The following is a 22,058-nucleotide window of genomic DNA, read 5'->3' on the forward strand; positions in this document are numbered from 1 at the left end:
TACGTGATGGCGTCATAACGTGATGACGCTTTGATAAATACTGGCCATTTTGGGTGACCCGGTCTCTCCACAACCTGGGTTTCCAGCGTGGGACACCTTAGAATACTCAGGTAAACTTTCTCTGAGACAATTGAATAGTCTAGATCCCAAGTAGATCCGTGGACCGCAAACTCTAAACAAATTATTTTCTCCTCTTTCTTACCAAAAACAGACTTCCCTTGAAAAATCACATCTTCAAAACACCGAGAACATTGCAATTCAAAACGTCGGGGGCATTATAAGAAAAATAGGGTGAGCATTGCACCTCCATTTTTAGACCATTGGAAAGCATTAACTATCGGGTTCTTATTAGATTGCAATCCCCTAAACGTATCTCTACAAACACAGATTGAAAGACTTGGTGATAGAGGGAGAATTTGTGGAATGGGGAAACCCACACAAAAGAGACAGTAGCGCCATAGCTACTTAACAAGGTTAGCACCCTTTTTTAATTACAATTATAGATTTGAATTGATTAGGTTTTTTAAGAATTCCCTCACTTTTGAAGCATAGATGAAGAGAGAATCTTATTACTGCCCATTCTATAGGATTTGGCAATATAGTAAGAAACAGTATGTATTGATGTGAAAAACTAAATCTCAAATGTCTGATGAATTGCTAAAACGCAATTATAGGGATGATGAATATCCAGAAATGATATTCTCAGATTTCTTACTACACAATGTTTAAAAAGCACAAAATAATTTTTGAGTATTAAAGTTGGAGTATGGATTGGAGTTGTATGACTAAAGATAGGATGATGCACAATTGATTAACATTTGGACATTTTACAAATGTTTTTGTAGATATTGTTATAACAGGTCCTGAAGAAGAGAATTCCAATCTCGAAACGCGTTGGGCAATAGGAATAAAAAGCCTTAAATGAAGAAATGAATTTGCTATTCATCATTTTGGCTCTAAACAATTGAAAAAGAAATAAAAAATGTTTGTATGAATGATTCATTATGAACAAAGAGTATAAACTGCCCACAGTCAGGGTCAGCTTGATCCAAAAAGTTGGGCTTATTAATTGAGACAGTGTGCAGGGGGGACACGTTCATTAGTCCCTCTGGTTCTCCCACTTCTGCATAGATCGCCAAAACGATCTTCTTTCTGCAGCACGCACTCCGGTGTCAGTTCCAGCTCCTTATTGCCTGCACCTGAGAGGGCCTTTTATGCCTCCCAGGCTCCTTCAGGTGTCGCCGTTAGGCTTAATTGTCTGACTACTACAGCATGCCTCTTTAGTCCTTACCCCAGTACTCATGGGATTATGGGACTTAGTCCCCAAGAAGGTTAGTTCTTTTACGCAGGGTAGGATAATTTCCCTTAAACCCATTAAAGGATGAACCGTTCGAATTAGTTATTACATAGGAAGACAATTGCCTTAAGGCAATATTGCTACATCCTTACATTATGCCTTTGGCAGTAAGGAGGGTTTTTATCCTGAGATAGCTTGCAAGATCTTTGTTATTAAGGTCTGTTCAGGTTTCATGGTATTGTTGCCCAGAGCCACACCATTTATATGTGGTTCAGATACATTGTAATGTAATGGAAATAAGCTTTTATCTGCTTTAGAAATAGCTCCTATCCTACTCTTCTCACTAAGACTGGAAGGAAGAAGCTCAAGAAGGACACCCTGGTCTCCAATCCAGGCCTTCGCCATGGCTGACACCTATGTCAGCGCTTCCTCCAGACAGATTCTCACCAAATACTCTTTGTTGTTTCTTTCTCCTGACCTATGGGCCCTTCATATTGTCACACTTCTCCCTCTCCTTCCTCCTCTACTCTTATTAATGGTGGCACCCGGTGGGAGGTCCTCTTGGCCTCCTTTCAGTCCTCCAGAGTCATCATTAACGTCTATCTAAACGGCACCGTCATGGTCCAGGGCCCTCAGCCCAATCTCCCATTTTATAGGCGACTTCCTTGCTGCATCAACTTCCTTTTGTCTCCGGCTACTCCTACTGATTCTCTGGCTCCTCTGCCATTGCCGCTTCGGCTCCTATGCCATCCACTACCTCTCTGGCTCCTCTGCCGCCTCCACCTTCCAACGCTCGGGTGCCCCTGCCACTTCCGATGGATACTCCTCTCCCCCGTATCCCTCCCTGGAAGTCTTTCAAAAGTGGCAACCTGCTCCCACATGGCAACTCGAACTGTCGCGCTGCTGCCAAACACTCTGACATCTGCCACCTCATTGAACTCCTGGATGTAAAGACTGGTAGGGGGTGTCTGTACTTCCGCTCTCTATATGGTAGAGGAGAGGCACAGAGGACCCCAACCAAGATTCTATATTTGGTAGCAATGGACGAGCAATCAAGGCCTAGCTTCTCAGGAGGTGATGAGGGCTGGTTCTTAAGTACAGTGATGTCCCCGAACCCCCACAAAGGAATGTCCACACACTATTACTCAAAACACAGTCTTTATATAATTAATATTCAAAGGTATGTACACGATCACAATAACGCACTTTGTACTCGGAAGTCAACAATGATAAATATATACAATTCTAAAGTGGTACCACCAATGTTATCGAATCTCAATAAAGTGCACCAAATGTACGGTTAAAATGTGTCACAGATCAATAACGAGGAAACCAGCAATAGATAGGCAGGAACGTAAAATGGTTGAAAAGGTAGTCTGATTTCCTCCTACTAAGGTTTTACCCCCCCCCCACTGTACCTGGTGGAGTAGAGTTCTCCGAAGATGCGTCGACCGATCCTTCTTGAGTGACTCCCTTTAAAGCAGGAGCCACAGATCGTCGAGAGGCGTCGAGGAACTCTGCGTTCGGTGTCGGGGAATCGACGGCCCTTCTCGAGTGCCCTCCCTTTAAAGCAGGAGTCACGGGTCGAACGTCCGACGGCGAACAGGTTGAACTACGGCCGTGAAGTGGCAGCTTCGTTCCTAGCGGTGCTCGTCGACGACAGAGCGTTGGCGTCCTGCAAGGAAGAGGCGGGCGGGGCACCTCGGTGACGATAGTTCTGGACCGTAAAGAGATGATGAAGAACTGTGGCCTAGCAAGGGCGTCGAGTCGTCGGCATCTGTGGTCTTTAGGTGGCGGGAAACCCACCGGTGGATGCTCCTCAGCGCGTCAACGATCGGGCCTTCTCCAGCGGGATAAAGCGGGCGACGGTGCAGACAAGAGCGTCCGATGAAAAAATGAAGTTCTTAGGCAAACGGGAGCACGGCGGCTCCGGTCTGTGACAGCGGTCAACAGTCCGGGTGCTTCTCTGAGATTCTGCGGCAGTCCCCGTCTCGGGTCGGCAGCCTGTCACAGGTCTGTCTACCAGGGAGCCTTGGCAAAGATCAGCTGTGCACGATGGTCCCTCGTAGCTCAGGAAGAGGGCGCCTTACCAGGTCCTCTCTGGGTAAGTCCTTGGAGACAGCAGCTTTCAGATTGTGAAGGAGAGCAACAGCAATTCTTCTCATCCAGCAGGGCTTCAAGGTCAAGCTTCAGTTACTCCAGTTACTCGTCGTAGCGGACTTCAGCTTCTGAACACGATTCCTAGCCGTGAGAGGTCCCCAGATATACTGTTGATCTCCCATTCATTCCGCTGGGTCACACTCAAGCATCCAATCACGACTAAGGGCATTCATGCAGGCAGGCAGCCAATCAGGCACACGAGGTATTCAGGCCATTCACTTCTCTCCAGACACTCACAAGTTATGTGTATTGGGACAAGTAGCGAGCCATTCAACACTCCCAACTGCATTCATACCGGTTTCTGGCAGGGCTGTCTCAGTCAATGTGTCACCCACCAGATACTAGACATCCACAACACAGAATGCATATTCGTCACACACTCCATTCACCCGGGTCCCACCCACAGGAGGTACCCACAACATACATCACTGGGAAGGCTCCAGCTAGTCTGGCTGGGCCTTCCCAACAACACCATATATGGCACTTCCACCCAACAGCCAGTCTGGGGGAAGGGACAGGGTCAGGGCTTCCCAGGACTTTGGGAAAACAAGGTAATAGGTAATAGAAAGCAAGAAACCACAGGGGCCATCTTGTTTTCCATCAGGAATCAACTGATCCCAATGGCAGGGCCGGGGTATCCCAAAATGGAGGATACTCCGCGCACCTGTCAACTTCAGCATGCAGCTGCCACCAGCCCATACCCTGCTCTGCGGGCCACCCACAGGTGCCCAAAAACATACACTAGGGGCACAGGGTTACACCCCCACCCATGGGTGCCATAAGGGTATCCCACAGGTCCCTTCACCAAACAAAAAGAGCTGCACTGCCAGGAGTCCCACATGGACTCCTGCGTGGAAAACACGACAGAACACACGATAAAAAGCAGTAAAGGACAAGGATACGGAAGCCCTGTCCCTCCGATGCATTTCCAGCATCACACTGGACCTGGATGTTCTCGCTATTATCGAGACATGGTTCAAGGCCAGTTCGGTCAAGAGTTTTGAGACACTCCTCCCAGAGGGCTACATGATCCTCTCCAGGCCCAAAAGGCGGAGTGGCCCTGATCTCTCCTGGGTGGATCCCTGCTTCCATCATCCAGACTCAGACCTATTCCTCCTATGAATGCCTGGTCTGCAGGCTCTCTATCCCTCCTGGTCTCAATCTCTCCTGGCCTCTCTGCGACCTTGGCCACCAGACCAGGTCACCCTCTTCCTCTCTGAATGGGCTGACCTCACTTCCTCTCTCCTTCCCTGTACCTCCAAGCTTCTCCTCCACCATGGCAATCTCTACACCCACCTGGATTCTCCAGACTCCTCTGGGCTTTTCCGCTACCTATGCAACTCTTTCCCTCTCCATTATACCTTCGGGTCCGACTCACTCTGCCAGACGTACCTAGGATGTTCTCATCTCTTCAGACATCCCCTCGCTCATCCTCTCACTACTCCTCTCTCCTCGACTGACCACTCATCTTTCTTCTCACTTGAAGCTTCCTGTCCCCTTGGCAAAAGGGCCCACCAAGCACTGCCACCTTCGTTCGTGGTCATTCGAACTACGAAGAGAGCATCAATGGCCACGCATCCTGACACAGCCCTTTGCAACCTTCACCTGTCCATATCCAACACTCTGGAAATCCTTTCCCATGTCATGAGGTCATGAGGATCCGCCTGAAGCCTGCCAAGTGCAACTCTTGGTATGACTCTGATCTGGTTGCTCTGAAACGCAAGTGCAGAGTAGCTCAACGGAAGTGGGAAGCTTCAGTGCACCCTCTGACAAACTGGCCTGCCGCCTGTTCCAAAGGCAATACAGACTATCCATCTTCTCTTAGAAAAGGGTTCATATTAAAGCATGAATCTCTGCGGCCTCCAACAAAAAATGGCAGAACTTTACAAAACGTGCATGGAGCTGGCCAATCCTACTGCAATCCTTCTACACATACCCAGGCCCTCTGCATGGCTCTGGTTTCGCATTTAACCAATAAAACCCAGTACATCCTGTCTGCACTCTCCTCTTCTTGCTCTCCTTCCCTCAACCTCTCTCGGGCCCTCCTTGGCCACTCCCCCCTCTCCTTTAACACCTGATGATTTTTACAGACAAGTCCAGTCTATGAAAGTCTTATCCAACAGGTGACCCCCCCCCCCCGCTCCCCAACCCCTTGCTCCTCCAGAAACATTAAGGACAAAATTGGTTCTCTCGCTCCAGCCTGAGCAGATTTCTTTAATTACCCCTTCGCCACTGGATCTTTCCCCTTTCTTCTGAGGCACTCACTTGTTGTACCCGCTACTAAAAAAGCCTTCTGCTGACCCATCCATTCTGGCAAACTGTTGCCCGATCTCCATCACCTGGGCAAACTCCTGGAGAAGTTGGCCATCTCAACACTGAATCGGTTGGTTATCTCCAGGACCAGCCGGAGGAACGGAAATAATAATCCTCCTCCTCCTCCTCCTCCTCCTCCTCCTCCTCAGCTTGGGTCCTTTCTCTCCACCACCTCTCTCAACATGTGGTGTTCCCCAGGGCTCTATCCTATCCCCGTCCCCTTTGGTCCCCCTGATCTCTACCGTTTCCTCTAACTTTCACTGTTATGCAGATGACATGCAGCTCTCTTTCAGGCTTCCCTCAACCTCCACCCCGCTCATGCCTATATCCGCTATTCAGGCATGGTGTGCCTTGAACGATCTCTGCCTTAATGCCAGTAAGGCGAAGATCCTTCTCATTGGGAGCCCTGCTCCAGCTTTTCCTCTCACTCTGGGCGTCCTCCTTGGGCCCTCTGCCCTTGCCCTCTATTGAGGCAAAAAACCTTGGTGTCATCTTCGACTCCACTCTCTCCAGACATCAAAGACCTTACCAGGAAGGCCAATTTCCAGCTGCACCTCCTCAGAGGTATTCTCCCTTTTCACACCTTCCCCCAGAAGCTCATTGTCTCCAGAGCCCTGGTTCTCTCTAGATTGACTACTGCAACAGGCTCTTTCTCAATCTGCCTAACTCTACCCTTCGACCGCTTCAACTCCTCCAGAACAGGACTGTAAGACTTATCCCTGGCCTCAAGCCCAAAGACTTCATCTCTCCGGCCCTGGAATCCCTCCACTGGCTCCTGGTGGCTGCAAGGATCAAGTTTAAGACTCTCTGCATCATCCACAAGGCTTTCTGGGGCAGTGGGCCTCCCTACTTTCAACTCTCTTACAAAGTACCTTCCTCCTAGAGCCCCCCTGCTCGTCTACTAATTCTCTGCGGGCGAGTCAGGTCTCCAAACAGAGAATGAGGGTACATCTCACTCATCTGCAGGTGCCCCCCTCAGTCTATTGACTGACTGCTCTGTCCTCTGAGTCGTACAGGACACCAGCCACCCCCCCACCCCCCGACCAATCCCCCTGCACTTGCCAGCTGGCCCACCAGGCACTTCATCTGGCTAACCTTTAACTACAGGGATGGGATTGCCCCCTGTAGTATCAGCCTTACTTGCACTTCACTATGGGGACTGCTGCTCTGGGTGCACTTCCCCCGGTACCCTGTCCCCTGCACTTCTTGTTGTGCACAATCTAAATGGCACTAGGCCTAGTAAGACTTATCCTGTACTCTATGCTACCCTCCCCCTGCCTGGTTGCGCCTTGAAACACTTTTGTATAGGCGCATAATAAACTCAATCAACGTGGGGTTAATGCGAACTATCTCCTTGTGAAGCATCAAATAAAGGCGCTTGCAAGAAAATGCCTGGATTTCACCTATCAGCCTGGCCGATGGAATGGCCACCAAGAAAGTAGTCTTCCAGGAAAGAGGTTTGATGAATGCCCTGTGCAGGGGCTCAAATGGCATTTTCATGAGCCTTGCCAGCAGCACATTTAATACCTAAGCTGGGGCTGGGCGTCGAACGGGTGGAAAACACCTGAACGGCCCACACTTGAACTCCATTAAACCACTGGGACCACAGGGATGGCACACCTGCAGAACGGTTGTACCTGGAAATGGCTGGCAGCGTAGCTGGATTGAAGAGTGTGTCAAGCTTGATTTGGCGAAGGATAAGAAATAAGGCAAGAGGTCTTGTGGCCTAAAGGCATGAAGCCGAAACTGCTGGCTCATGCACCGCACCTTGAAACGTTTCCACTTGCTCTTGTAACACTTAAAAATGGATGGAGCTCTAGCACAGACATAAATTCCTGGCAGTCTTGTGGAAGGGACAAGAATCAAAATTCTAGCAACACAGGAGCCGGGCCATCAGTGAGCGAGGCCAGGTCGTGGTGCAGTACCGCCCTTTGGTACCTGAACAGGAAAGCCTTGTGTGGATTCAAACTGAGAGGCGCAGTTGATAAGAGGGCGAGTCAAACCGTAGTACCAATGACGTCAGAAGTTGGGAAGCCATTGCTAGGAGTGCAACAGTCCTTGCTGCGGCATGGGGTGGGGGATACCCAAGGGAAAGGAAATCAAGGCCGGCCTCGCCTAATGCGGGCGCGCATTCTACATTCAGAGGTCAGTGCGTGTGGTGGCATCTTTAATCCAGGCACCGAGGGGCCAAGTGGAGCAGCAGATTATACGGTGGCCATCACAGGGTCAGGCTGCAGTTAGCTGAGGTGTTCCAGGATCATTACAAATACTGCAGAGGATAGGATTTATCCAAGTTTGGTGAGCTTCCTGAGGACTCGCATCTAGTATGTGGGAAATAGAATTCCATAATAATATATTAAATAAAGTGAACACTTTTTCATCTGGGTGTGGCAACAAGATTCATAATTTATAATGGAAATCTACAAAGAAGGTGTTGCTGGAAAGAGTAATTAGTAACTTACCTGCCTCGATTCCTGCTGAATCCAGGCTAACCAATCATCAAGTGGGACATTTGGAAGGAAGACTTCCAACACTACAGTTCCAGCCATTCATGGACCAACATTTAGCATACAATGAAAAAGTGCATTGCTTATGCATTACCTTAGATTTATGGCGCAGAGAATTCTCAAATGTTTGTCTGATCTAACTGGAAAAGCAGGCAAAGGTCAGGATGCTATGGGCGAAGACGTGTTGAACCCTTACAAGACCATCTCATGAAAATTGGACCTGCACTACGAAAAGAAAGCAAACCTCATTTGAGAGCACTATTGTTTTAGAATCGTAGAACAATCGGAAATCGGTGGAGGATTTTATAATGGAGCTTTGTGAGGTGGCCAACCTTTGAATCGTACAACAAACAGATACAGGACCAATTAATGCTGCAAGTGCAGGAACATAACATAAGGGAAGAAATCGGAAGGGAGATCCCAGTCTGGAGGATGTCTTACAAATAACGAAGAAGATTGAAAACATGATGAAATGTGTCAAATATTTGGAGAGTATTAGAAAGGAAGGAATGTCATGCCATAAACTCTGGAGGACAAAAGAACAGAGCCTAGACCAGATCGGAGGCAGCAGGTTTAGGAAGGAACTATACATCACAGGAAACCAGAGACAAGCAGAGCGGCTGGGTGCAGAAGAGTATCAAAGGGAGGTGGCAGAGAAATAAAGGTGCTTTTGATGTGGGAGTACCTTCCCCTTTCCAAACTTTTAAAACTGTGCAGGGATAACCTCGGTGTGCAGAAGGTATGGGGAAAGACAATTGTACACGGTGCTGTGAACATTGTTCGCAGCAAGGGAGGTTTTGCATGAAGGGGAGGAAGCCGACAAGTGCAAGAGAGTGGATATTGGTGGGGTTGAGCTTTTCTGTAAGCCAAGTGGGCAGCACGAAAAGGAAGGCTGGGAAGCCGCATGCAAAGGTGAGCGACAATGGTACACCAGTACCCATGTTGATCAGATTATACCATCTTCGATTGGAAAACCTGGAAAGTGCATTCTGAAGGGAAATGGATTGCACTTAGTAAGCCTAGTGTTCGCACCAATGCCTATGGGGGCTTGAAAATTCAGATTGTGGGGGCTTAGAGGGAAAACATGTGCTTGGGGTGATCAAACACAACTGATGTCTATGTGTCCAAGGGTGGGGGGGTGCCTCATGGGGCTGTATGAGCCAAGCGAGAATATACTGTTGTGCGTAAGGTAAGAAACATATCAGTTTCACACACATAGGAGGTGACGATCAGCGGCAAAAGCTGGAACGGTTGGGAGTAATAGAGCAGGTGGCGGCACCAGAGTAGGTGTCTGTTATGCACAATTGTATGCAGTACCCTTTGGGAACACTACAACAATCCTGACAACAGGTCATGGGAAACCCAACCTTTGGTAAAAGCTTCCACCACAGTTTTGGTAGCGTGTTGAGCAGCCAGGGGCATCTCAAGAGGAGTCAATGGGAGCTGTAGGAGAGTTACACAGAGATTCACAGTGGCAAGTATTCAAATAAACTCTTGCACACAAGGTTTCTTGAATAAACAAGTATTAATTTATCAGTTAGAGTAAGTCTTCTTCAGATGGGAGCAATATAAAAGTAACACTCAAATATACTTCACAAAATACACCCTCTTAATATTTCTAAATCAGTAAGTACCGTTTTGGGATGGCCCACAGACACAACCTACATACACCCTCAGGTGACTTCAATGGCTAGGGTGCTGGGGACATTAAGTTATCACTGTTGCATTTAGAGTAATTTAAGAAAAAGTCAAAGGAAAAAGGTTATTAGAACATACAAGACACCACATATACTCTTAAGCAGGCCAATACTTTCAGATTCCCCCAATAAGAGTCAATGGGCAAAAGTCTATATGAGCTGAAGTACTTCTTTGCAGATAAGTAAGAAAAGTCTTTGCACTATGTTTTAGAAGTCTGAAGAAAAAGAAGAATCAATGTAGGGCCAGAAGCCGTTAGACTTGTGAGTAGTGGAAGATGCAAGCAAGTCAGCTCTGCAGATATCACCGTTCCTGGGCCTCAGTCGTGGGGAGGACTTCTGGGGACTCCTGCACTGCAATGGGATGGTCACCGCTCGCAACCGGCAAACTACAAACAAGTGGCTGTTCAGTGTTTCAGCTCCTCGCGTCTACCGCAAACACTGCGGTTCCTGGCTGTCTAGATGGCCGTTCCTTGCATCTGGGGTCCCGCACTATGTTGAGGGGGCTCAGGCTTGGTCAGTCCTGCTTCCTGAGAGTCTGGAGGATCTTCCTGGAGCTCTTGGCCAGCTTAAAAGCAATGCACACAAACTGGTGTTCCTCTCTGGTATTTCGGTTTCCAGCAGCAACTCTGGAAAGTCAACCAGCTCTGAGAGAATATCCAGGTGGCTTACTTTGGAGTGGATTGGTTCCACCAACTCAAGGGGAGAAGTCGTCCTTGCAGGGGCTTCTCTGTCGATACGAATTTGGAGTTTCAGCGCAGCTGCAGGGCTTCACCGGTCAAACTAACGGTCCAGGAGTTGCAGCAGGCGACCTCTTAAAGTTCTTCTTCGGTTCCTTCGTCCAGTGGTCGAGACTGCCTTCCAAGCTAAAAGTCTCGCCTTTTATCCAGTTCTCTCCCATTCATTCCAGCCTAGCTATCAGTCACCCAGCAGGGTGGCTGTCCTTGCCGGACACTCAGCCGGCCAATCACTATAGCGTGCATTTTGGTCTCTTAGGAGAGTAAGCACAGGGAGTTTCAGGCACCTCCCCCACTTCCTGCCCACCCCAGACACCCTGGAGCTAGAGGCGGGCTTCTCTCGTGAACCCCTCCAAAGGCAAAGCAAACAAATGGACCAAACCTTGGTTGGCACGCAGAGTAAATCTCAAGAAGGACCTTTCCCCAAAGAAACTGCGAAAAAAGAAGACTAGGGCCATTTTGACAAAAATGGCACCCTTGGGCGCTTTACTGCAGCCCCGAACGCAGCCCACGGTAAATGCACAAAACGGTAGTTTAAAGTAAACCACTGCCACCAGCCATTCAGTGAGGAAAGGGTAACATTAAAAAGGTTACATGAGAAGCTAGACGAAGGGGATACTGGGTAACCCCTCCAGCACCCTATTGTAAGATAGTGTGTGCTGGCTCTAGAAACGTACAAATGTAAGTAAAGTCAATTTCACTTTGCTGCTCTTGGAAACAGTAGTTAATCCCAGAGAAGGTATTTAAACCTTGGCAAATCTGCAAGACTTCCCTGTGCGTCTGCACTGAGGGTGCTGTGTGACGTAATGTAAAAGATGCCGCCTATGGAGTTTGTCAGGCTCCAAAACCAAAAGAAAGCATTCAGAAATCGCATTAAAATAGATGAGAGAGTGGGGGAAAAGGGTCTTCCTCTCTCCAGGTTAAAAAAATCAAGTCCTCAAAATCCAGCAAATTTTGCTGGGGGTCTCTAAGGTGGAGGGAATTAGGCAGAATTCTCAGAAATATGCTAACAGTGTCCCCCATCGTTTTAGTGAGGAAGGCCAGTGGAGAGGTCAGACTTTGCGTAGACTTGAGAGGCCTTAATCAGAATGTTAAAATGGACACATTTCTCTTGCCCAACATGGGGGGGAAATGGTTAGTTTAGTGGGTGTTGCCAAGGAGTTCAACACCTTCGATCTTGCTTCAGGCTACCATCGGATTAGTTTACATCTGGAGTCCAGAGATTATACCACTTTTATAACACCAGACAGAAAATACAGATATCGGAGGATGTCATTTGGACTCATTTCGGCCGCTGCCTTCTTCCAAATAGTTATGCATGCACTGTTTAAGAGAGTTCTGCATCCAGGAGGATATCCTGGTAACTGGGGTTAATGAGGAGAAAAAATGCCAAAGGTTGGAGAGAAGAACTGACCTTGAAAAATGTAGGCTGAGAGTGGGGGAGATTTCAAACCTAGGACACAAATTAAATGTGCAAGACGTAGAACCAAAGGAGGAGCTGTTCTTAGCCATTATGAAAATGGAGAGACCCAATGATAGTGTGAAGAGCCAGGAATTAAAGACACAGAGGACTCAAGATTTTTGATTCACTTTGGTTATTAAATCAAAAAGTGGGTTGGAAAATGCCTTGCCAACCCTAATCTAGGCAGTATATGCCTACCTCACCAAACCTAAGATCTGCCCTTTGTCAAGATATCCAAAGCAAAAATATGTCCTGTGTCCGAAATCCTATCCTGTCCCACACAATCTAAAACTTACTCTAAGGTGCAAAGGATAATGTCTCAGGTTTTCAAAGTGCACAAATGTTCAGATCCAATACAAACGTACCACTCCGACCAAAATGTTTCAAGTGGACAATATTCAAAGTTCAACAGGATGCCTACCTTCCCAGATTCCTTTCTACCAATACGAAAAGTTCAAACAAAGAATAGCCACATTTTCCAATATAATCCAAGAGGATAACTCCCCCTCTTGGTAGGTTCACAGTTCCTGGGTAAATGGCTCCTTTCCTCAGTTTTCGCTTCACATTCAAGATACTTCAACAATCCTAAGGGCATGGGTCTTCCTTGGGATTCTTTTCTACTGTATTATTTGGGTGCGGGTCCCAGACTCGTATGTCACCTGCACTACTACTCTGCCAGGCTCTCTTCCACATTTACAATAATCCAAACTCAAGGATATGGATCTTCCTTTAGGTTCTCCTCTTACTTTAACTTTTTACACACACTTGACTTTGCCTGGTATAATCTCCTACCAGGACCGCTACACAGTCTTTCGAACACTTGGCTTATATGGTTCCCTTCAGGCTTTGCCTGGTATACTTTCCTGCCAGAACAATTCTGCAATTACTTTCAAGCACTTTGCTTTGCCTGGTATACTCTCCTCCCAGGACTTGTATGCAGTTACTTTTCCTTTCATCCATGAAAAGATATATTTGTCTTGTTTGCTAAAGTAAGCTCCAATATTTGCTTATTCTCTCACACGTTGGGTCTCTGCCATTCTTCCAAAACCATTCCCATTTACTTTCCTTTCTCCCTTATGATATGGGTTCAGCAAACCGTTCATACCATACTTCACAAATAAGTTAATCTCTTCACAGGCTTCACTTTGCATCGCTCGCATTACTTTCACGAAACCCCACACACTTTCAGGCAACCCAGTAACCCGTCCGTCTTCCCTGGGATAACCAGATACTTTAAGCCTCTCCTGCATTTCTCCACTTCTATTACTTTCAATTTGCTGGCTCAGCATGCGTCCGGTTAGCCGCTGCGCTTTCACCGGGTTCTCTACTATGCATAATTCCCGCTGTCACACATTCTTTAGCAGCAGGCTTTCTGCATTCCAGCTGCTATTTCCAACGTCTGGATTCGCCTCCCCACCGCTTCTCATGGTGTGCTTTCTCTCAGGGTTCAGACCAGTGTCAGCACAGGCCGCGGCACAACTCAGTCTCTGCAGCTCTCCCCGTCTATCAGCTGTGGCAGATTTAAATTTCCCAGCATGATTGAACAGCTCCGTCCCTCTTTCTCGTCTCAATTGTTGCCATGCTGTTGCTTGTGTTATTGAAGAATACTTGTTGTAGACCTAGCAAGTGGTTGAGCAAGAGTATTAAAATATGCCATAAGGGCATGAGGAATGGTGGGAGCATCCCTAAAAGGGAAATGGGGGGGGTATGTACCTTTCTCCAATGATGTCGTGTCACCCCCCCTCCTGACTGTTGCCTCCCCCAGGTGGTCCTCCCGCGCGTGGGCGTTTGCGTTTGAGCGCGTGGGCGTTTGCGTTTGAGCGCGTGGGCGTTTGCGTTTGAGCGCGTGGGCGTTTGCGTTTGAGCGCGTGGGCGTTTGCGTGCGTGGGTGTTTGTGCGTTTGTTTGTGCGCGTGCGTGCGTGTGTTCCCAGTGCAAATGAGTCTAAAGACGAATCAGAAAGTGGGTGGCAGCCCTGCAAGGACATGACTTTATGGTTGAATAAGTTGAGGGGAGTAATAATGTGTTGGCTGATTTCTTGTCAATTTTAGAAAGTGAAGGTGAAAGGAAAAGTAACTGCATACAAGTCCTGGGAGGAGAGTATACCAGGCAAAGCAAAGTGCTTGAAAGTAATTGCAGAATTGTTCTGGCAGGAAAGTATACCAGGTTAAAGTCATGGAAGAATGGGAACATGAAGTTGATAAAGTATTTCAAGTTTGAGGTGGTGCTTTTAGTAGAGAGGAGTGGGACAGGGCAGCCGAGGAGGATGCATGCCTCAAGGAGGACATTAATATGGTTACTGCTAGATGGCGAGAGCGGCTAGAAGATGAGTCCATGAAATAGTATTACATTGAGAGGAACTTAGTATAGAGAATGGATTTTTGTGTAAGGGAGGGAGGGGTGTTCCTACATTGGGTTTGAGGAAGAGAATCCTGAACTGGCTCATGAGGGACATTTAGGGATTACCAAGTGCGAGGGAAGGCTGAGAAGATGCTTTTGGCGGCCCAAGACCGATGTGGAAGGAGATGTTGAATACGTGTGGGATGTGTATTGAGTTTGATACGTCGGCAAGAAATTACATCCAACCATTGGATTTACCAAGTTTGTCCAGGGAATATGTGGCACTTTGTTTTTGGGCCTGTGGCAGGAGACAGGGTAGGAAGATTTATGTTCTTGTGTTGATTGGTCTTTATTCAAAGTGGGTGGGAGGTCAAGGTAGTGTATATGTAGCTAATTCAAAAGCAGTGGTTAATTTTATGTTTCACGTATTCCGCAGTGTGAGTTTTCCATCCATGAAACCTACGGACAATGGGGCCCTGCTGACCTCAAGGTTGGGCGAGTCCTTTTTGAGGTGTTGGGGTTGTACATCACAGGACAGCTCTCTAGCAGAGACAAATGGTGCAGTAGAGTGTTTTAATTGCACTATTATGCAGGCAAATTGCATGGCCATGCTGAAGGGTGGGAACTCAGAGAAGGTGATACTGAAGAGAGGGTGTGCTCATCGCCGAATGCCACGAGCCACCAATGGGCTTTTATCATTTGGGGTGCTGAGAAGAAAGCCACACACCATGGTATACCCCCATGGTTAGGGGGAGCTTGTTTTGTGGTATGAGAGGAGCAGGAGCTCAAAGAGCATGTGATAAGTAAAGGGGAAATTATGATGAAAAGGTATGACATGATCAGACATTTTAAGAGACAGGATTATCCATGTCGGTGAGCATGAGAGAATCGGGAAAAGGGCAGTAGTTAAAGGGGAGAAACGGATTCTAGAGAGCTCATAAAGTCGTGAGAGTCTAGGATGTATGGTGGTCACACAAAATAGGAAGGTATGGAACAAAAGCAGGGTGTTAAAGAAAGTTGGTTGAGAGAGTTGCATCATCATGTAGGAGCTACAGCGAGCTAACAAGATCTGCATTAACTATACATAACATTTTTGTATGTGGGGCGAGAGAGGGCGAGAGAGAAAGAGGGCGAGGAATATATATACATATTTAAAAAGGTGTGTTATAGCCACTTGTGTAATAAAACATGGAGTGTTGGGTGGCACATTGGAGAATGCCATGTCTGGAGTACCTAGAGAGAAGGCAGCTGGAGGACGAGTTGGATGAAGGACGTCCTCCAAGGGGCTTTAGGCACACTGCTTTACTACAATAAAAGCATTCAGTTGCACTTATCAGCATTAACTTAACATCTTGCCTCTATACCACCTTACCGCCCTCTCCTACATTCTTTCCACTTAATTTACTACCCCCCCCCCCCAACCCCCTTCACCAAGGCTTGCAAACTTGGGGTCGTTTGACAGTGAAATTAAACTTCATCACAATAGTACCTCTACTACAGCAAGATGAACCCACTTATCAGGTAAATCCGCCTCCTTAGTGAAAACGCTGCTAAAGCCCTTATCTTGACCCTTGTACTGAACTACTGTATGGGGCTTCCCTCGCGAGGGAAGGAGACAACCTTTTTCACCAGAAAAATCATCTTCCCCTTTAAATTTAGAGGCGTGTGGGGCATGGCCCTGGGAGCATACGCTCGCCTGACTCCACCCACCAACGCCACTCCTCAGTCCCTATTGACGCGTCAACAATATTCAGCATTGCCTAATGACACCAGTATTATGGGGGAGGAGGTGGGACGTATGGAGGAAAGGGGACTATGGACTAAGTATGTCAGTCACTACGGTGAGTAACAATTACTCTTGCGTCTCGTCCTCTTTCCTCCATACTGTATCGGCAATTACAACTGAATGTAGCACCAGGGTGGAGAGGAGACCCTCCTTAAGAAACCAGGTTTCTTAGAACCACCTGTGCGAACGTCACGTCTGACCTAGAGGCGACGATAACCGGGCATTGCCCCAGCGAAAGTGAGATAAAAGGCGTCCGACTTGCGGAAGTCCTTGGTCCTGTCCAGGTAGTATTTCAATCTTGAGATTGATAGTGAACCTCCGGTCATGGAACGTGTTCATCAGTGCGGAGGCAGTATGGTGAACCGCTTCTGGAGAGGTGGCCCGGATGGGCCCGTCGTCCAGGTATGGGTAGATGTGGTGGCCCTGGGCCCCGAGGAGTGCTGCCACTGCGTTCACTAACCTGGTAAATACTCTGGGCGCCGAGTTGCGGTCAAAGGGTAGCACCTTGTATTGGAAATGGCAGCCCATGATCCTGAAGCGCAGTAAGGAACGATGCGGCTGCCAAATCAGGACGTGTAGTTAAGCGTCCTTCAGATCCAGAGAGCACATCCAGTCTCCTGTCCAGTGTTTCCGCAATAAGAGCTGCGGTAACCATCTTTTGCAGATGGGAGAGATTGAGGGTGGAAAGGTCCAACACAACTCTCAGGCCAGCCTGGTTTTTCCCTGTATGGCGAAAATCCTGGAATAAAAGCCCAATCCTCGCTGGGAGGCTGGGACTTCAACTGCCTGGCTCTTTATTTCCGCCAGCAGAGCTGTCATCCCAATCTGTGGAAGAGGAGGGAGGAGAGTAAGGCACCAGTAGGTGGTACACCGTGGAGACAACGCAGGGGATCCAGGGGTCTGAAAAATTCTGGCGCCATAATTGCACGTGGACCTTTCTTTCCCACTGAGGCTGTTGGAGGAGGGGGGATTGGAAAAAACCTCCCCCCACCTCCTTTTGTGGTTTCCTCCGGTGCTGACTCAGAGAACGGTCAGGTTGCCTGGACCTCCGTTCTTGGAAGCCCCGGAACCCGCCAAACATCTGCCACTTGTCGGAGCGTTGCTGCGACTGGGTGTAGGCCTCGGGCATGGCCTTCATAAGAACAGATAAGGACTTTGCGGTTTGCGAGCTGTTCTTTTCATCTAATTCTTCATCCGTGGTGGAGTTGAAGAGGTCACTACCCTCCAATGGAAGGTCCAATATGCATTCCTGGCCATCAGGATTAATCTTAGTAGCCTGGAGACAGGCTGTCCCGATGTCCCGTGGCAATGCAGATGACCCGGCCAGAGGCATCGATGTGGGCCACGGTGGACTCCATGAAGTCCTGCGCTACCAGCTTGACTTCTCCTAGGCCCGCCTTGAAGCTTGCTTGGCTCTGTGCCGGAAGTTCTGGGAGGAAGTCCGCAATTTCCTGCCAGAGCCTTTGGTTAACAGCTTCCAGCATGGCATCCGCATTGGCTTGATGCAGGTGCAAGGAGGCGGAGTACAGCTTTTCCGTAAACCTCCAAGATCATCTCCTCCTTGCCTAGCAGCGTTGAGGACGAGGTGGCCGAGGACGACTGAGGCTCAGAATAGAGCGACGCTGCAGCAATCCCGGATGAGTGCGGTTGAAGATGCGCTGAAAGCAAGAGTGTATCCCCCTCCACCTGCCTATACTTGGCGTTGAGGCGCCGATTGACAGGTTGGGCCGAGTGCGTCTTGAGCTACCCCCCCTTCTTGGCCAGGGCAACTACGTCTCTCTGCATCGCGTTCCCCTTTTGGTAGGGGGTTTTAGGGTGAGGACGTCTGCCTCCTCAGGCTGCTCTACCTCAGGCTGAGGAAGGCCCAAATATTCTGCCAAACCTGTAAGTCGTTCGTGGAAGGCCCTTGCTGAAGATGGCGTGTCGGGGTTGTCGTCCTGGTCAGTGTCCACCAGAGCGCTCAGAGGGTTCGGAACTGGTGCAGGAGTTCTGGGCGCCGTGGGCTTTGGTGTGGCGACTGGAGCCAGTGGCTGCTGCAGAGTTTGGTGTGGAACCGCCTCTACTGAGGGAGGCAGGGAAGCCAGAATCGGAGGAGCCGGCTGGGTTAGCAGTGGCTGCGCTGGGACCAGTGGGACCGGAGACATAAGAATGACTATGGGTGACGGTGGGGTGACCTAGGGGAGCATGTCCCTGATGGCATCCCTGAGGATGGCCCCCATCTGGGGAGTTCGCATCAGCCCTAGGAACCTTTAGAAGAACCCGTCTTCGGAGGCTGTAGAGGTGGCAGGTGATATTGACAGAGGGGCTAACTGCTGCTGAGGCCAAGGCACACTGCCTGGGGTGCAGGGGAAACATGCTCTGTGCTGCTGATGGATAAACTGTAGGCCATGCACCTGGTTGACACCAGTCCCACCTTGGGACTCGTTCCTCCACCCGCTCTGCCAGAGGGGGTATCGGACGAGTGGCCATCTTGTCTGATGCGGCGGCCATTTTGTCGAGCTGCGTGACACGTGCCAAAGTTGTGGTGCCTGGCTCGCTGGAACCAGCCCCGTCCAAGATGCTTGGTGTTGGAACACAAGGCCTATCCTGCACCTCAAGCAGTGACCTGGAAGGCGTATTGCCCTCAGCAGAGCGGCCGGTAGTGCTGTGTGAAGGCGTCCCCTTGGACACGATGCCGGTACTATCTGCTCAAGAACCTTGCAGTCCTTCAGTACTGACACCGAAGGATCCGGAGACCCCCTCTGCCATGAGGCCGATAGCTGGACTAGCCTCAGTACACGTGCTAGAACCCGAAAGGTTCCTCCCGGTCGAGCACTTCTTGGGAAAGGAGTGGCCTTTACAGGGAGCAATGGTAAATAAAGGCCTTCCTTTCAGCCTTGAGCAATGGTCCACCGGAGGCAACTTCTGGAAGAGCTCCCTCCACCTAGCTAGCCTGTTCTTCAGTGCACGTCGAGTCAGTGCATAGCATACTGAAAAACCTTCCCTGGGTGATCGGGGCCAAGGACGCAGCGGCAAAGGGCATGGGTGTAGGATGAAGGGAAGAGCCCCTCGCAGGCTGGAAACCTGCTGTAGCCCGCTGAAGTCAACATGCGCCAGGGATGAGCGTGACGTCGGAGGACCAAGTACCTAATTGAAAAGAAAAAGACAAAGAAGCCAAACCCAGGTGTGCTGGTGAATTCGGCCTGTTCCGCATCAACGCGGAAAAGGGGAGTGGGGAGTGGCGCCGGTGGGCGGTGTCAGGCGAGCACATGCTCCCAGGGCCGCACTCCCAAATGCCTCTAAATTTAAAGGGGAAGAAGATTTTTCTGGAAGAAAAAGGTTCCGTCTCCTGTCCCTCGCAAGGGCCGCTGCATACAGTATAGAGGAAAGGGGACAGGATGTAAGAGTAAGTGCTCAACTTAAACAGCTTTACTGACTGCAGCCTTCACCACTTTTCTCCCATATCCAACCACCACCTTCATGCTGGTGGGCCAAATAACACAAATGAAAAGGAGTTCCATCTTAAAATATCTGTTACTTGTCTTTACATCCCCAATTGGCTTCCTCCCCTAGTCATAGCCAAAACCCTCACTTCCACCCCCACTCCCCTGCCTTGCATGACCCTTATAGTCTTCTTGATATCCTCCTCTTCAGCGGGTCTCCCTAGGATTTCTCTCACTTCCTCCCTTTTTGCCCCTTTTCACTGGAACGCCCTGCCGCTTCATTTTAACAGCGATCACCCACGTATTTAGGTGGCAAAAAATAAATGATAAACAAAGTAAAAACCCAGCTCCTTCAACAAGAAGGCTCACCTTCTAACTTCTCCCATGAACTTGTTGGCCTCCATTCTACTGTACATTATAACTGATCTTTAACCATTTCTGTATTATGCGATTGTCCTCCCCCAGTCTCAGTAACATACACTTGCCATCAACCACAGGCCAGGTACCACCTCTGACTCCCCGTTTAAAATTATTATATACATACACTATATATATATATATATATTTATTTAGACACGATTCAGAACTGCATGCTGACTAGCGATTCATCAGATATATTTTATCCTCTGTAATATAAATGGATACCAGACCATGTTTCAATTGTAATTTACAGAGGTATTCCATGATTTTGTGAATAATTTAAAGGGTATTGGTGGAAATGAAAACATTTTCATTGTAAACCACAGTGTACATCAAAATACTTACTTTTTGCTTTCTGTCTGTTACATCCTTTACCCTGTTCAAAAAAGAAAACATTAAATTAAAGGCAGAGAAAGGACTGCCAGCATATGAGTATTTAGTTCCTAAGATAACAATTCTTCCACACCACCTGGAAAGATCTTGGAATATGGTTTTGATAAATCAAACACTATTGTTTCAATACACATTTATTTACTTTGAGCTTTATGTATTGACTTCACATAATGCTGTGCTCCATGCAGGCTAGACTACTGCATATTACTCATTGCACGATGGGAACCTATTCTTAAGGTTGTCAGTGTTTTAATAAAATTAAATCTAAAAACAACTCACATCTTTAAAAATCGTACACCAGGGCATGAGACATATTAAGCTTCCTAATAGAAGGAACAAATTGGATATTTCACAGACTTCAGGTTAAGGAAAGGTGGTCAAAAATGGCATTAGGTATGTGCAATGACGACAAGAAAACACCAGGCTTTTGTATATTGTGAAATGTTAAATATTTCAAAGCTCTAGTAAATACTATACTCATCTAAATACTATAATAAGCAGACTATTACAGTGAGGGGTCAGAAATGTGAGACGGACGACTTTGCACAGAGTCTTCAACTTTTGCCATGTTTATTAAGGAAAAATGATAAGTTACTCACTGTAGTGACTAACGTACTTTTAATCCATAGTCCCCTTTCCTCCATACTGTATGGGCGTCCCTTCCAAGGGACATGAGACAGAACCTTTTTCACCAGAAACACCACCCTCCCCTTTAAATTTGCGGGGGGCGGCCCAGGGAGCATGCGCTGCCCTGACTCTGCCCTCCTGTGCCACATCTCAGTCCCCATTGACGCGTCGACAATAGATTTAACATTGCCTAATGAAACCAGTATTATTAGGGTGGAGGTTGGTGGGACGTATGGGGGAAAGGGGCCTATGGACTAAGTATGTTAGTCACTACAGTGAGTAAGTTATAATTACTCTTACGTCCCGTCCCCTTTCCTCCATACTGTATGGGCAATTACCACTGATTGTAGCCCCAGGGTGGAGAGAGGACCCCCTCCTTAAGCAAATAGGTTCCTGAGAACCGCCTGTCTGAAACCCACATCGGATCTAGAGCCGGCATCCAAACAGTAATGCTTGCAGAAAGCCGAGGGAGAGGCCCAAGTGGCCGCCCTGCTTATGACTTGCTAAGGGACATGTTGCTGGAATGCGATGGCCGATGCCTTGGTCCAGACTCCGTGGGCATGCATGTTGGCCGGAAGCGCATTGTGCTGGCCCTCATACGCTTCTTTGATGGCAGGGACCATCCAGCGGGATATGGAAGCCCTAGAGGCCGGATAGCCTGGCCTCGAGCCGCCGAAAGTGACAAACGAGGCGTTCGACTTGTCCAAGTAGAATTTTAGGGCACGCCGGACATCCAGCAGTGCAGCATTTTGTGCTTCGTCCTTAGGATCGAGAAAGAACGTAGGAAGGATCATTTCCTCGTTCAAGTGAAATGCCGATGGAACCTTGGGCAGAAATGCCGGGTGCGTCCGCATGACTACCTTGTCCCTGTGAAAGGTGGTATATGGTTCAGAGGCGACCA

The 22,058-nt window shown here is 48.4% G+C and overlaps 1 protein-coding gene across 6 annotated transcripts in view; it reads right to left on the reverse strand.

Moving 5' to 3' along the window:
- DBF4 (DBF4-CDC7 kinase regulatory subunit) overlaps positions 1 to 22,058 on the reverse strand; it is a 718,935-nt gene that overhangs the window by 493,380 nt on the left and 203,497 nt on the right. For all 6 annotated transcript variants that reach the window (XM_069648379.1, XM_069648376.1, XM_069648378.1 and 3 more), the window contains exon 8: positions 20,483 to 20,513. In XM_069648379.1, coding sequence (XP_069504480.1) covers positions 20,483 to 20,513 — 31 coding nt within the window. The remainder of the gene's footprint in view (positions 1 to 20,482; positions 20,514 to 22,058) is intronic.

This window comes from Ambystoma mexicanum, chromosome 2q (assembly GCF_040938575.1).
Source record: "Ambystoma mexicanum isolate Mex_15411 chromosome 2q, UKY_AmexF1_1, whole genome shotgun sequence".
Classification (NCBI taxonomy): domain Eukaryota; kingdom Metazoa; phylum Chordata; class Amphibia; order Caudata; family Ambystomatidae; genus Ambystoma; species Ambystoma mexicanum.